The following is a 17,273-nucleotide window of genomic DNA, read 5'->3' as shown; positions in this document are numbered from 1 at the left end:
AAAGGTAGTAAAAAAATGTAATCAGTTTACTGCAAAATAAGCTGCAAGCCTGGTAAATAGTAACATAATAGTAATATATTTTCAGTTACTGATTATTTTAGGTTCCCCAACTTTTTTTTTAATTATGTCCATAACTTATTGTTAATCTTGGGAGTCCCCGAGTGCTCTCTCTGTATAAAGTGATGGTATACATTCTGGTCCAACTCCAACATCAGAAGTAACTGGAGCAGTGGACCAACATATGCACTACTGCAGCATTCAGAGAAGGAACTTGGGGACCCCACAGTCTTGACAATGTGGGTGGGTCCCAGCAGTTGTACCCCCTCACAATGGGATAGGTATCACCTTGTCCTATCCAATAAATAGGCGATAAATCATTTTTGTGGGATAAAAACTTTAAAGAACCTGCTTGTGCTTCATGTGTGCTATTTTGTTTCTGAAAGTTTACTAATATTTTATATTTCATCATTTTCTTCCCCGCAGACAATCCATTACTGATTGTAAGGCCACCAGGTAAGTCAGATTGCATAGTATGCTTTCTTTCTTCTAAATGCCTTTAAAGAAAAGCCTTATTCTATAAACTTGTCACAAGGCTACTGGTCAATATTGAGAACATATATTGGATAGCATAAAAGTGAGGGCTGACTACAACTGCAGTGTGATTGTATGTGTTGCAGTTAGTAATCCTGTAGTTCACAGGAAGTCCGCTACACAGGAAAGTCTGACCATGTGACAAAAGCAAGTCAATGGGTTCAAATGTATGGATGCTACTAAACTGGAGTGAAACCAATACACTGCTAGAATATTACTGAGTTATTACATTTCAAAAAATAAATTTACCAGAATGATTCTTTAACTCCACATGGTGCAGGTCACATGTATATGGTTATACACAGAAATAATATACAGATAATAAAACTTACTTAAACTATAGGTTAAGAAAAAAAAAAAATATCCATCTTAGGCCTCTTTCACACGACCGTTTTTTTTTTCCGTTTTGCGGGCCGTTTTTTGCGGTCCATATACGGTCCGTATACGGAACCATTGATTTCAATGGTTCCGCAAAAAAAACGGAATGTACTCCGTGTGCATTCCGTTTCCGTATTTCCGTTTTTCCGTTCCGTTTAAAGATAGAACATGTCCTATATTTGGCCGCAAATCACGTTCCGTGGCTCCATTAAAGTCTATGGGTCCGCAAAAAACGGAATGCATACGGAAATGCATCCGTATGTCTTCCGTATCCATTCCGTTTTTTGCGGAACCATCTATTGAAAATGTTATGCCCAGCCCAATTTTTTATATGAAATTACTGTATACTGTATTTGCCATACGGAAAAACGGAACGGAACAACGGAACGGAAACGGAACCACAACGGAAGCAAAAAACGGAACAACGGATCCGTGAAAAACGGACCGCAAAACACTGAAATGGACATACTGTCGTGTGAAAGAGGCCTTATCATGATATCATCTTTTAATTCTCTTTAAGGAGGCGAACCTATTTGGATCCCTTTTGCATTCAAACATGATTCAAGTTATTCTGGTTGTCATGGAAAACATTATGTTAAACGAACGTGGTACAGAAAATTTGTAGGAGTTGTCCTTTGCAATTCTTTACGGTATAAAATTTACCTGAGTGAAAGTCTAAGAGGTAAGAACTTAAATGTGAAGAATTAGTTGTTTCCTATTAGACAAATTATTAAAAATACATGTAACAGTAAACGATGGAGAATATTTTAGGACTGTGTTGGAAAAGGCGATTTGATTTCATGAAAAAAATTGACATATTGATGAAACGTTACATTCATTCATTAAAGGGCATCTGTCAGCAGATTTGTTCCTATGACCCTGGCTGACCCTGGCTGTTGGTCCCATGTTCATATGTGCCTGCATTGCTGAGAAAAATGATGTTTTAATATATGCAAATGTTTATAAATAGATTAAAAATGTATTTTTTAAATATTGATATATATTGTAAAAATCTAATAAAAATTTAATATAAAAAAAATAATATATATATATATATATATGCAAATGAGCCTCTAGGAGCAATAGGCGTATTAGACCTAGAAGTTCTGCTGTCTTTGCAACTGCGACGCGCTCGGCACTTTGACTTCAGGGCTAGGTGTGATCATGTTTACACTGCCTGGTCTTGTCAATCAAAATGCAGCAGTTGCTTAGGGAGCAGCAGTTGCTTAGAGAGCAGAGCCTCTAGGAGTAAAGGCAACGCCCCCATTGCATCATATAATAAAACATAATTTTTCTCAGCAATGTGAGCACATATGAACATGGGACCAGCACAGATGCCTTCACCTGCCAAGTGCACATGTAACAGGTCAGCCAGGTTCACAGGTAATGAGCTAACAGATGCTCTTTAATGCCCGTATTAACGTATCTTAAAGTATTAAAGCTATTTTTAATTTGGCAATAAAGTGCCAAATTGTTTTGGAAACAATTAGAAATAGGCTGAAGATATTTGACTTTTGTTTTAGACACATTTCACAGTATAGGTGATAGTTGGGGAAGAGGAGAAGATCATTGTCAGTTTGTGGACTCTTACATGGAAGGAAGAACAGACCCATCTTCTGAATTCCAGGTGTTGCCTAAAATTAAAGGTAAGGGTCCTCAGTGTCAGTACTCTGATCATTTTGTTATGCTGAAATAACATACAGATGTAGCAGAGCTAAGCATACAGCACATTATGGGTTGCTGAAACCTTTCCTGCTGACAATACAATTATGCTTTCATGGGTATCAAGCAGAGGTTTTTTTTTAGATAATTTCCTCATAAGCTATTTATATACTTTCACACGTATAATTACATGGGATAAGGAAAAGTGAATGCCTCTCCCACTGTGATTCTGTAAAGTTTCATTTTCTTATCAGGAAAGATTAAAGGCTCCCAAGAATTGGGGCAGTTATCGGGAAGGAACATTCCTAGTAACGCATGTTCCCAATAATTGTCCTGTGTGAATGTGTTGCTGATCACCCCATGAGCAATCTTTTGTAGATAGCAATTTGCTGCCCAGAAAGAATGATTATTTATGAAGAATAGCACCCTCCATATAGAAGATATGATTGCTGCCTGTAAATATACCCCTCACCTCCTCTGACGAGCAGGCCATTATCAGCAACAAATTGTTCCCAATAATTGCCTGGTGTATCAGTCCATGTAAAGGGTAAAGGCCCCACACAATTGTGTACACACCAACAACCACAGCATTGTCTGACAGTCTATGTGTATGTGGAGAGCCTGACTCTCCCTTGACAGATGATGCTGGGGGAAAGAAGGATTGTTCAAACTGATTATTTCTGAATGATCCTTTTGTTCTCCCAGGAGATAAGGGACACTTCTGACAGCAGCTCTCTTTTCTCTCCAAGATGACAACCCATACACACGCTCAGCCAAACTGAGCATATATGTGTATGGAGGAGTCAGGAAAGATTGCTGTCTGTTGAATGATTGTTCAGCCAACAACTATTAAATGTATATTGGCAGCTTAAGACTACACGGCGACTTTGGTCAAGAAACAAGGTGCTGCCGGCATCGAAACAACCCGCAAGTTTCTATGACTGCAACACGACAGACATAAGAAATCAAGCAGGATTGGCTTTATTGCAACTGTCATGTTGAAGTTGCGATAACTTGTGTGTTGCAACATGACCGCATCACTTTCATTAGTTGTGATGCATTTATGCACTATAATCTTTGCCTGCAGGATGTGTGCCATGGCCAAAGGTCCTGGGTAGCTTTTCTGATAAATTGTAGTGTAGCCGAAGCCTAGAGGAAAAGGGCGCGTTGTTTAGCAAAGGCAGCCCATATAGCTGCTTTTTGTCCAACGGATGTAAAGGTCACATAAAAGATTGATCTCTTCCACATGGTAATGGGTGATGAGAACTTGCACAGGGCTGTGGCCTCCATAGGTGCAGCAAGGTTAGTGAACAAATTCATGGAAAATGTACTACAGATAGGAACATGGGATGGGGCTTCTAGATTTCCTATATTGAATAGTTAGAAGCAGGATAGTTTCAAGCAGAATTTGAATAGGGTCTCATTGTTATCTATGTTATGAGACTTCACCATCCTCTCTGTATGCTACAGTTTTCATACATTTATAAAATGAATAAAGGGACATATCTAGTGTTGCTTTTTGTTAATACATTTTATTAAGATTTTGGTACAGCATGTATATAAAGTGAATATGGAGGATTATAGCTCCCCGAGTACATTAATATCAAAGGTACGCCGTACAATATAGCCACTACCAGGTAACAAAGAAAAAAACTGAAAGCATACATAAACCATAAAGACCTAGTGGCAGTATGTCTGTGAAGGTTCTCATTTATCCAGGTCATGGTATATCTGTAAAGAATAAATCAAGGCAACTGGACTTATGTAGATTTCTTGAAAAACGTTTCACTCGTTCTTCCAATGAGGTTTCTCAATTTTGAGTAACTGTACAAGAATTCTCTGGGAATAAATATGTAACTGAATCAACATCTGGTAATTATACCCAGCATGGGGTCAGAGGTCATTATACCCAGCATGAGTTCAAAGGTGTTGATTCCATTATCCTAATTGGAGTCAGTAGGTGATAATGACCTCCCAGAAAAAGGTGTCAAGACAGCATTGTATGTGGAAGACAACAGATGTCTAACCCCCCCGCCTCTATTCAAGCTAGTACATTTCTCAAAAAATATATTTTTTCTATCCCTAAATAGAATGCAGTGCAACAACAGCCAAGAGGCTTATAGCTATTTGAGTTGTATCCTATATATCCCTGTTATTTAGTAATTCTGGTGCATCCTATTTGTAAGTGTATTATCATGAGATCAGAAGTTCGTGAAAAAAAAAAGACTTAACAGACTTGGGTGCATAAAGAGTTTACTAAACTATGATAAAAGATATATATATTTATATGTATATATATAAACATATACAAATACAAAGATAAGTAACAGTCATCGCAAGTCATGAGACAGATGGACCACCTCCAGGTTGATCCAGCACCCAAACACAAAAGTGTTTTTTACTCTCTTGACCCCACCTAAAGGTTAGTACACATGTACAGTTACTGCAGACTGCAGAAATGTGGCCAGGTATTAACATCTCAAAATATCTTCATGAAGTTAGAGGGGAAGAACCAATTCCATACAGTATTAAAATGTATGGGCTCCAGTGAGCCAAGGTAAGTTATTTGTGAAGTCGCGCGTGACTTTGTTGAATAACTTCGATAGTTGATTTTTAAAGTGGAAAACCACTTTAAAACTTGAAACCAAACTCAACTTTGAAGTTTTTCAACAACAGTCACGCGCGAATAACTTACTTCAGCTCATTGGAGCTCATACATTTTAATACTGTACAGAGACAGATCTCTGTACAGTATTAATCCGACGTTTTGAACAAAGCAACTTCGGATGTAGCATCTGAAGCTCACTTTGCTCAACACTAATCATACTAATTGCATGTGCCAAGGAGGGTAAATGAGCTGTAGGTTTAATCAAAGCCCCCTCTCCTCGAATACTGTAAAACATTGCTTCTATAGGACCTAGGTTCCCTTGATATCTACATAAAGAGCTTATCAACACAGATACCTCTTTCCAGTAAAACTGTATGCTTAGACAAGACCATAATCCATTATGTAAATTGGATCATGGCAAAGCAATTTTGGGCGAGAAAGAAGTCTATATTGTACTCGATCTGAGAGAGGGAGTGTGAAGTCAAATATTGCTCCATATAAAATCTTAAGATGCATTTTCCTCCATCCCTCATTAACAATAAGGGTTCAAAAATCTGCCAGTCCGTTGACAACGGATATTGACATTTTCTAAAAGCCAGTGTTGGGGGTCATGGGTACCAGCCTGTGCTTTAGCGTGATGTATAAATGAGAGATAAACCATTTCTTAGATCAGTATGGACACTATCAGAAACAGATTGGGGCTTTCCTGGATATACCCCTAAGTTTATGAAAATAGAAGTGCTGAACCTGATGAAAGGGGAATATTTGGGATCCTTGGATTTGACATTTTTGCTTTAATTCTCGATACATGTAGAAAATCCTGCAGTTTCCCAATTCCCTTCTTTTGCCATTCCACTAATAAATTACTGTTATCCCCTGTGAAATCTCAATTTACCATAGTGGCACATGCTTAGTGCATTGATAGGATCACTTGTATGCCCGATGAAGTACTTTTCATATAACTAATGTGTCTTTAATTAGTACCAAACCTTTAATATGAGGTGGGAGGGCAGCCAGTTTGGAGTATGCTAAAGCTAGAAAGTTCCATGGGCGAGCTAGCTGCCATTCCAAAGTAAGATTGGATTAGGCTACTTTCACACTAGCGTTCGGGCGGATCCGTTCTGAACGGATCCGCTCATAATAATGCAGACGGAGGCTCCGTTCAGAACGGATCCGTCTGCATTATATTAGCAAAAAAAAGCTAAGTGTGAAAATAGCCTGGGACGGATCCGTCCAGACTTTCAATGTAAAGTCAATGGGGGACGGATCCGCTTGAAGATTGAGCCACATTGTGGCATCTTCAAACGGATCCGTCCCCATTGACTTACATTGAAAGTCTGGACGGATCCGCACGGATCCGCACGGATCCGCACGCCTCCGAACGGCCAGGCGGACACCCGAACGCTGCAAGCAGCGTTCAGCTGTCCGCCTGTCCGTGCGGAGGCGAGCGGAGCGGAGGCTGAACGCCGCCAGACTGATGCAGTCTGAGCGGATCCGCCTCCATTCAGACTGCATCAGGGCTGGACGGCTGCGTTCGGGTCCGCTCGTGAGCTCCTTCAAACGGAGCTCACGAACGGAAACCCGAACGCTAGTGTGAAAGCAGCCTTAGTATGACATATTATTTAGCATTGGTAAGAAGACTTGAACACTCCACATTTATTTCATAGGGAACCAGGTAATATCTGGTCTTCTTTAAATTACTGATTCAGCTGCATCTGTGTTAGGAGATGTCTTGTCTTGTGGAATTGTTTTGCCTTACAAGATATCAGTGAAAAAACTTACTGTGTATTGGTGTTGTTATCCAATAGCGTTTTCATATTTCAGAAACATTATGCAGAAGGGTGACATATTTTTTTCATATATTTACAGGTTATTATCGCCATTACACCCAAGAGCCTGTGATGTTTGGACAAATAGGCTATGGAACGCCGAATAATTATGTTGGTTGGTATGAATGTGGAGTCCCCATTCCTGGAAAATGGTAATGCTTTGGCAATAATATTCCAAAATTTAGCAGACTATTTCCTACTAAATTTCTTGCCATTTGATGGACTTGTATGTAAAAGGATCGGTGGCACAGCGTTGGAATTCAATTCATTATAGGACAAAAAGCACAATACATCTACAATCTTCAAGAAAAAACAAGAACACTGTGTGAAACTAAATGTGGTGCTACTTCTAAATGGTCTTAGAAGCAAAATTAGACTCTGCTATAATGATCCATTGTTTCCCACATGGGTCATCTTCAGCGAACCCCTGAAAACAACCACCTAATAACTTCCAGAATGACCTAAGCTTGCTGTGCGTGCTTACTTGTCAGACCTCCACTGTTGTTCTGAAGAAAAAATGGCCTCCATCAATAACCACTGGCAGAACACTGTGCACTTCAAAGACAAACATCATGCAATCACGCTTATGTTACTAGTTATCATGTAATATATGACAGCTTGCTTTTAAGCAAACACTTGTTGGAGCTTATCCCTGATGTCTACGCACTTGTGGACATTTCTACTTTCTTTCTACTAGTTTATTTGGGTACTGTGCATAATATACTTCTATGATGAATATCACAGTACCCGCAACTGACTAATGCTTGACAAAGATTAATGTAGCATTTCCCAATGTCTTCTGTCCATTGTCCATCAGCATTAACTGTGAATTCTGATTTGCATTCTGTTTACTGGGTACCATTGTTTTGGGCTTGTTAGATAACCTTCACAAAGACATATTAAAGGGGTTTTCAGCTTTTTTTCTATTGATGATGTTGATGATATATAGCATGGATGGCCAACCTGCGGCTCTCCAGCTGTTGTAAAACTACAATTCCCACCATGCCCTGCTGTAGGCTGATAGCTGTAGGCTGTCTTTGCATGCTGGGAGTTGTAGTTTTACAACATCTGGAGAGCCACAGGTTGGCCATCCCTGATTTATAGAATAGGTCATCAATATCAGATTGGCAGGGGTCTGACATCTGGCACCCCCGCTGATCAGCTGTTTGAAGAGAAGGCAGAGCTCATACGAGTGCTGTTTTTTCTGCTCTGTGTACCTGCTCACTGCAGCAATTGCAGCAGGGAGCAGTGTAATTACAAGTATGGCATCCCCATTCACTTCTATGGGACTGCTCCGTCCAATTCACTTGAACAGACAGGAGCCGTCCCATAGAAGTGAATGAGGACGGCAATCTTGTAATTATACCTGCTCACCACTCCAATTCATGCAGCGAGCAGGTAAACAGAGCAGAGATTTCCATGCTCTTATGAGCGCTGCCTTCCCTTCAAACAGCTGATCTGCGGCGTTGCAGGGAATCGGCCCCCCGCAGATCTGATATTGATGACCTATCCTGAGGGTAGGTCATCGATAGTAAAAAGTAGACAACCCCTTTTAAAGGGTTGAGAAAGTTAGTTAGTTGAAAATTTGAAAAAACATGCTAAGGTTACATGCACTTAAAGAGGTTGTCTCGTCACAGAAAGCCTCATCAATATCAAAGCAGCTGATTTTGTCAGGTGGAGCCATGGCAAGCCAGACATTTCCCCGTATGTCGCATATGGCACCTATTTATTTAGACATGGGCTGCTGGAGTGGAAGCACCATAGTCTGACTCTTAGAAGGTTTCCTGAGTCCTTATTTCTTATTTCAATAGATTGAGGGAGATCATAGTATTTATAATTACTTCACTGACATGAGCACAATTAAGTTTTATTTTTGTACCCTGGTCCCATATGTAAATTGCAACTTACCATCTAGTCAAACTGCAATAGATATTAAAGTAAAGGTGGCCATACAACTTCAATATCTCTCAGCCAAACACTGGTTCTGCCAACAACTATTGCATCTGACCTCCCCATACACATGAATGCCCGGTATGATGCAGCATGCATGTTTTCTCAATGGAGAGAGTAGACTAAGCCGCTGCTTGCTACCTTATCTCTCTAACTAATCTCTCTTGAGAAAAAAAGGATCGCACATGTTGAAATTCAGAGTTTGCATACAACAATACACATAAAATAATTGGTCCGTCGTGCTAAAGGTGGCATGTTTGGTCATTTTTGATCTGATGCGTATGGACAGATTGGGGGTCATTTATTAAGATTGGCATTTTAGATGCTGGTCTTTATAAGCTTGTGCGCTGATGGTGGATCTGCCGAAGCTATATAGAGGCGCCGGCCCCTACATAATTTCGGTGTATACAGTGCCGGTCTAAATGTAAGGCAGCTTCCTTGCTGGCTTACTTTCAGACCATTTTCTCTGCCTAAAATGGGCTTAGAAAATGATAAATGAGACTGCTCTATCTATAAATATAAAGGTAATGGCATTTGCAGCAGACCTAAACTGTTGGATAAATTAATTAACATTATACAACCAATACTACTTACAATACAGAGTTGCAGACATCAATTTGCCATTTAAAGAGATTTTCCACTTTTAGTTTATTGGGGCATCAAAAGGATGGGTGCCCTGCTTTGAACATCTCTCCTATTAGCCAGAATAAAAAGCCTTCAAAAAGAGTAGCTCTTGTTCTGGATAACTCTTGGTCACTCAGTAATATCCTATTTCAAGCAAAAGCTGATTGCTGGGTTTACAGTTGCTGGGTTTCATCATCATGGTGCCAGCTTAAGGAAGGAGGTTGTCCTAGGACTAGGTGGACATCTCCAATTAATACTTTACTGCTAAAACAATATCATTGTGACTTGGGTCGAAAGGAAATTAATCATACCCACAGTGGCGTACACAGATGTCTGCTATATCTGTATGTGGATGCACTTATGACTGCTGATAAATCAGCATCCTAAAGAGTTATGTAATTTATAAACCTCAAAGTGAACTTTATTGCAAATGTTAATTTGTATTAATATATGAGCAAACACATACATTTAACTATGACAAATGTGTTTTCTGGTTTCAAACTGGATTTGGAATCAGTTAAGATATTACTACTAAAGAAATGTTGCAAATATCTTTCATTCTTTAAATGCAAAAGACTTTAATTCTTTCCCATGGCATGGTTTTAACAATTATAGAATTTTATAATATTTCAATAGAAAAGTTTATTTGCTCGATTCTGTTAAATTGACTGCTGGGTATATTCTTTTACTGAACTGTGTGTAGGAACCTAATGCTAAAGATAGTAAGTTGCTAAGCAAATGCCATTGTAAGGCTTTCAGTGACATACTCTAAATTGCTTTACCACCAAACCTGAAGTAAAAAGTGGCATGTTGTGCAAAGCCAGTAATAGTACGTACTACTATATACACGTATAGAACGGGCTACAATTTTGGCAAAATCATGGCACTACCATTACTCATGGGCATCATTTTTACTTGGTCACATGTTTCCCTGGAATATTTTCTATAAAGGGAGTCATTGGGTTTGTACATGTGTCAAGATACTATCACAATTTTGGACAAACATTTATTTGCTATGCTCTGTTCTGTGCACTAGGTCAACTCTGATTATTTCTATGTGCATTGTGGGAAACATTTCGTTTTTTGTGAAATGTATTATTTATCGCTAGACAACTTTCTCATTGTCTATAGCAAGACACCTGAATAATTGTTGTCATGCGCTTTTATGGGATGTTCACAAATAGCACATTTGTTGCAAAAATTTGGGCAGCTGAAAATAGTTTCCATTCATCTGCATGAGGTTGTTTTTGTCATAGATGAATGAGGCAGTTTCTACAACAAAATCTGCCATAGTAAAATTCATCCTTAGAGTTCATATGTTGCCAAACCACAACCCTTGTAGTAGGTCCTTCATGCACTGTTATTATAAACCACTTGCAGGATAACACGCTGAACTGGATGGATTTATATCTTTTTTTTCAGCCTTATAAACTATGTGACTAGATCTTTACCCTATAATAAAGGTACTCAATAATTTGCAGCTGGTTCTCCAGCCTTTGGGATAACAATATTTTGAGACCAGCATGAAGGTGCTATGAGATCCCAAAAGAGACTAGTTCCTAATATATTCTTATACATTTTTATCAAGAACAGATTTGAAAAACTATTCTACCAGAATCCTAATCAAAAGGGTTCAACCTTGAAGTTCCTGAATATCAGTGCATAGTAGCTTTTAACCAATGAGAAAGTTTGTGAGTTAGCAATAAGCACGTGGTAATTAAATATTTAACTGTCTCTAAACATACCAGTCCATTTCTTGCAGCATATAATTTTGCTTAAAGAGGTTACCCAATAACCCCCAAAAACTAGAGAGCCCCAGGAAGACCAATCATTGGCCTCAGTGGTGACGTGTCCCTGAGAAGCATGTGGCTGCTGATTCTCTGTGGTCATGTGCTGCTAATGGACACTTCACGGATAAGGCCAGTGAATAGCTACAATGGTCAACCTGATCCCGGGCGGGACGTCATCGCTTCCTGTCAGTCAGGGACCAGAAGTAGAGAGGATCAACATGGGAACGGATCGGCTTTGAATGATGTTTGTTTTACACAGTTTCCTATTACTATTTTTGGGCGGTGTTAGGCAACCATAAGGTAAGCAGTTCTAACCTGCAGCCATCTCTAATGTTGTCGCTGCAGTCACTTTTTATAGTTAATATCATAGATAAACCTCACATTTGAAAGGGAGGACCAGGTATCAATGGCCTTACACATACTGTATAGTATAATGCATTAAAGACTAACCAAAATAATATTTTATTTGTAGTACTATATGTGTTACATGTAATGGAAAAAGTAAGGAAGGACATTTATGCATTTTTACAACTTTATGCAATAAAGCAAAATATCATAATTCCAAAATAAGTGTTCTCCAACATTTGATTCCTTTTGAATTATAAGGTGGCTTACCTTTTGTGCATTTCAAATAGTTTTTGTTGGTGCTTCAGAATTCACTACAGTTACACTCTACTCGATGGTGCTATGACATGTATTGGAAAATGTAATTCTTAAGCAACCTATCTGTTTTCAGGGATTGGACAACCCAGTTCACCTTAATACACAATAATATTTGTTCTTTATACATTTTTTTTTAAAATAAATGTATGTCATATAAAATGATTCCTGGTCGTCTTTCACTGTATTATTATGGAGGTCTGTGAAGAAAAATGAAAAACACATGTATACACTCTGCAGATCTTAAAAAGGCTGTCAGCTTTAAGCAATCGCTAAATGATAGAAGAGTCACTAGTAGTGATGAGCGGCAGGGGCAATATTCGAATTTGCAATATTTTGCGAATATGTGGTAGAATATTCATCATATACTCGCAAATATTCGTATTCGAGATTAAATCTGCAATGTAAAAAACGCATAAGATTATTTTCGTGGTTCCGAAAAATATGCAATGTAAAAATCGCATAATGCGAAGTGGGTAAAAAATGAATATATAGCACTATAGAATATAGTGCTATATATTAGTTTTTTAGAATATTCATCATTTTTTTCAATCTGAAGTGAACAGTCATTAGCCCACAAGCAACTTAAGCAGGGAGGAATCATATTCAATATAGTGCTATATATTTGTTTTTTAGAATATTCGTCATTTTTTTTCCATCTCAAGTATTGATTCCTCCATGCTTAAGTTGCTTGTGGGCCAATGGCTCATTGGCCCACAAGCAAGAAGCAGGGAGGAATCATGTTTTCAGATGGAAAAAAAATTACGAAATATTCTATATAACGAATATATAGCACAATATTCGCGAATTCTTGAAATTGCGATATTCGAGATAAATATTCGTAATTCGAATATTCGCGCTCAACACTAGTCACTAGGTACCTGTGGGGAAGCTTGGCAGGACAGGAAAAGCCCTCCAGAGATGCTCTTTGTAGAAATAGTGGAAAAGAGATGAGGTCCTGAACAGAAGATCCCCCTCTGTTATTTCAGAATTAACGTTCAGGGTATGTGAAAATGGGGTGTATAAAACAGAAAACACCTTTAAAAGCTATGGACACTGTTTCTGGCTTCTCTCTTACACTCCGTGTTGAATCAAGCTGTTTAGTGCTCAGCTTGAACATGAATGGCTAACAGCTTCAATAGAACATTCATTGTTCACTTTACTTGGTTTAAAGGGCAGCTGTCAGCAGGTTTGTACCTATGAAACTGGCTGACCTATTACATGTGCGTTCACATGTGCCCGCATTGCTGAGAAAAATTATGTTTTAATATATGGAAATGATCTCTGCACCTTGATTGACAGGGCCAGGTGTGATTAAGTTTTCACTACCTGGTCCTTGCAATCAAAGTGAAGAGGACACTGCAGTTGTATAGAGAGCAGAAACCCTAGGTGTCCCAGCAATGCAGACAAATATGAACATGGGACCAACAGAGATCCATTCAGCTGCCAAGTGCACATGCAACAGGTCAGTCAGTGTCATAAGTACAGAACAGCTGACATATGCCCTTTAAACATTTTACTGCTAAAAACTGTTGGCTGAAAGGAAATATTAAGCAAATCTTGGACACAATTTCTAAATTGCGTTCCTCTACTCCAAGAAAACCAGCTTGTGACAGTTTTACATATGTACCCAACTGTGTCACATACAAAAATCCCAGGGTGAGGGAACTGCAGATGTTTTTTTATTCTAGTACAGAAAGAAATAATTTGAGACAGCATAGTAAACTCTTGTGTGCACATTTATTTTACAGAAGAGATCAGCTTTTAATTAGAGGAGGGTTGTGGTTTAACCACAGATATTGACAGACCAAATACAAGCCAATTTTTTTAAGGGCTTTTTTTGTAGTGCACATCTACAATGTGTTGACAAAATCATATGGAAATTTTAGTGCATACTTGCTGTGATATTATATTTATTATTATTATTAATAATAAAGTGACAACATATTATTTTTTTACAATTAAACTGTTTACATGTTATCCGTAGGATCCAAGATGATCACAACCACTTCGATCAACCACAGTTTTGTTTTTTGTAACTGGTCATGTTGCATGTTCAGCCCAAATTATGATGACAAATTCTAGCCTGGGATCGTTACAGGATCAAATATTACAGTCACCCACTGCCAAACTGTTATTCATTGGTTTGGAGGGCAAAGACTTCATCTCTGCTTATTATGTGCACATTTACATTTAATTGCATTGTAACATTTGATAATGAGTAGTGTTGATCGAGCACCAAAGTGCTTGGGTGTTCGGGTGCTCGGATCGAACACCTCGGAAAGCTCGGGTGCTCTACCGAGCACCCGAGCACAATGGGAGTCAATGGGAGAACCCGAGCATTAAACCAAGCACCCCCTGCTCTGAAGAGGGGAGGGTGTCTGGTTCATAGGAAAAGGTCAGAAATTGATGGAAACTCCACCGAAATGGTTTGGGAACAGCATGGGGAGGATGTCTGGATTCATCTTGGACTCCCAGGTCGCTGCTGGGAACGATGTTGTCCGAGTAGTGTGCCACTTTTACAGACTGACACTAATATGCACAAAACCTAAAATAAAATAGATTTTAGAGTAAAAATTGTTAGGAAACATTCTTTCCTATATATTTCCTACATATATAAAGTGAAAGGGCTTCCAAAAATTACAAGGAATCGCCACTCCAATACACCCTTTATTACACATAAAGGAGGGCATCATACACCCTTGAAAAATTATGTTAGATGGCCTGCTTGTGACCCTTAAAATCATTATGTGCGAGGGCCTGCTGGTGAGCTGACCCTCAAAAACATAATATGCAAAGGCCTGCTGGTGAGCTGATCCTCTAAAATATTGTAGGTGAGGGCCTGCTGGTGAGCTGACCCTGTAAAACATTATGGTTGAGGGCCTGCTGGTGAGCTGACCCTGTAAAACATTATATGCGAGGGCCTACAGGTGAGCTGACCCTCTAAAAGATTGTAGGTGAGGGTCTGCAGGTGAGATAACCCTCTAAAACATTATATACAAGGGCCTGCAGGTGATCTGACCCTCTAAAAGATTGTAGGTGAGGGCCTGCTGGTGAGCTGGCCCTCGAAAACATTACATGTGAGGGCCTGCAGGTGAGCTACCATCTAAAAGATTGTAGGTGAGGGCCTGCAGGTGAGCTGACCCTGTAAAACATTATGTTTGAGGGCATGCAGGTGAGCTGACCCTCTAAAACATTATATGCGCGGGCCTGCAGATAAGCTGACCCTCTAAAAGATTGTAGGTGAGGGCCTGCTGGTGAGCTGACCCTCTAAAACATTATGGTGGAGGGCCTGCTGGTGAGCTGACCCTCAAAAGCATTATATGCGAGGGCCTGCTGGTGACCTGAACATCTAAAAGATTGTAGGTGAGGGCCTGCTGGTGAGCTGACCCTTTAAAACATTATATGCAAGGGCCTGCAGAAAAGCTGGCCCTCTAAAAGATTGTAGGTGAGGGCCTGCTGGTGAGCTGACCCTCTAAAATGTTATATGCGAGGGCCTTTAAGCAGGAGCATAGCTAGAACCGACTGGGTCCCCCAGAAATTTTTTGTACAGGGCCCCTCCCCAACTTAATGGACGCACACATACACACACTCAACACATATGAGGATGCACTCATACATGCGCTCAGTGGCGTAACTAGACTGTTATGGGCCCCAGTGAAAACTTTGGATCTCCCCCCAAAGAGGTGGCAGTTTTTCTTTACACTAAGGGCTCTTTCACACAAGTGGAGCCGTTCGGGTAAAAGAGAGCCAAGCCCCGTTCCGGAAAGCAGAGACACGGAGCATTAACATGATTGATAATGCTCTTTGCCTCTCTGTGAGATAAAGTTGTCACCGTGATTTTGTAGTAAAAAGGTCACAGAAAGGCAAAGAGCATAATTAATCATGTTAATGCTCTGTGTTTTTGCTGTTTTTGCTGTCCGGAACGGGGCTTGGCTCTCTTTCACGCGCAAATTACCTGCACAGGATCCGCTCGTGTTAAAGAGCCCTAAGCCCAATGCATGGCTACACTCACCCAGTCCTAATACAATCTGTTCCTACCTCATCCAGGGTGTCACTGGCGTCGGCATGATGTCCACTGGATCCAGAACAAGGTCCCTTTGGTGATAGAGAAAAAAAGAATAATCACATAAGGAAGGGATGGTGACTGCCCCTGTGAAATCAACAGCAGAGGGCGCTGTGATGGCCTGTAAGACTGAGCCATGCCAATGTATAGCAGGGTAATCTAGGACATTTCCCCACACAGTACTAATGCCCACCTTGTGGCCCTTTCAAAATAGTTGTGTCCTCCTTCTGGCCCCTCAGAGCAGTTATGCCCACCTTTGTTCCTGTCACAGTAGTTATGCCTACTTTTGTGCCCCCTCGCTGTAGTTATGCCCAGATATGTGCCCCCTCACAGTAGTTAGACCCAGATATGTGCCCCCTCACTGTAGTTATGCCCACATACATGCCCCCTCACAGTCGTTATGCCGATATGTGCCTTCCTCACAGTTGTTATGCCAGATTATGTGCCCCTCACAGTAGTTATGCCCAGATATGTGCCCCTCACAGTATCTGAGAACCTGTTGCTGGAGATTTCTGAAGTCGCTATCTTCCAAGAGCAGGCCTCCAAGGCTGAAGTGAGCTGGGCAAGCTCTATTATGGCATAACAGACATTTAATAAACTGGAAGATGGTAACAATCTTACTAGGTGGAGGATAGAAAGAACTTTCAGTATAATGATACCAGGAACATCCATGGTGTGCAATTCTTCAGATGCTAAGCACAGAATCCGGGGCCAGGATGTAATGGACATCACTATGGCATACAAGTTACCAGACATTGGGGATACTCTCCATAGGCTGCAACTAAAATAAAACTAGGAATATTCATCCTGAAGCCAGCATGGTGTTTAATAGGGGTTCTCCAGGAACAAAAAAAAAGAAAATACTTACATGCACATACTGCACATCACACATGTAATTACATACAGACACAAAGTACACATCACACATGTTATTACATGCATGCACATAGTACATATCACACATGTTATTACATACAGGCACATACTACAGATCACATATGCACTCACTTTTATGCAGGATTCCTGGGGCTCCATCATGCAGTGGAAGGGCAATCCTGCAGCTAGTAACACTGCCTCTCCTGACAACCCTCCCCCTTCGACCTCGGTCCAGACTA

The 17,273-nt window shown here is 40.0% G+C and overlaps 1 protein-coding gene across 1 annotated transcript in view; it reads left to right on the top strand.

Moving 5' to 3' along the window:
- Window positions 1-8,078, top strand: part of FNDC1 (fibronectin type III domain containing 1) — a 188,311-nt gene extending 180,233 nt beyond the window's left edge. The window contains exons 17-20 of the mRNA XM_044290429.1: window positions 484-513; window positions 1,490-1,651; window positions 2,493-2,615; window positions 7,109-8,078. Coding sequence (XP_044146364.1) covers window positions 484-513; window positions 1,490-1,651; window positions 2,493-2,615; window positions 7,109-7,224 — 431 coding nt within the window. The 3' untranslated portion in view covers window positions 7,225-8,078. The remainder of the gene's footprint in view (window positions 1-483; window positions 514-1,489; window positions 1,652-2,492; window positions 2,616-7,108) is intronic.
- The last annotated feature ends 9,195 nt before the right edge of the window (window positions 8,079-17,273 follow it).

This window comes from Bufo gargarizans, chromosome 4 (genome assembly GCF_014858855.1).
Source record: "Bufo gargarizans isolate SCDJY-AF-19 chromosome 4, ASM1485885v1, whole genome shotgun sequence".
Classification (NCBI taxonomy): domain Eukaryota; kingdom Metazoa; phylum Chordata; class Amphibia; order Anura; family Bufonidae; genus Bufo; species Bufo gargarizans.
This window is presented reverse-complemented; position numbering and strand designations above follow the sequence as displayed.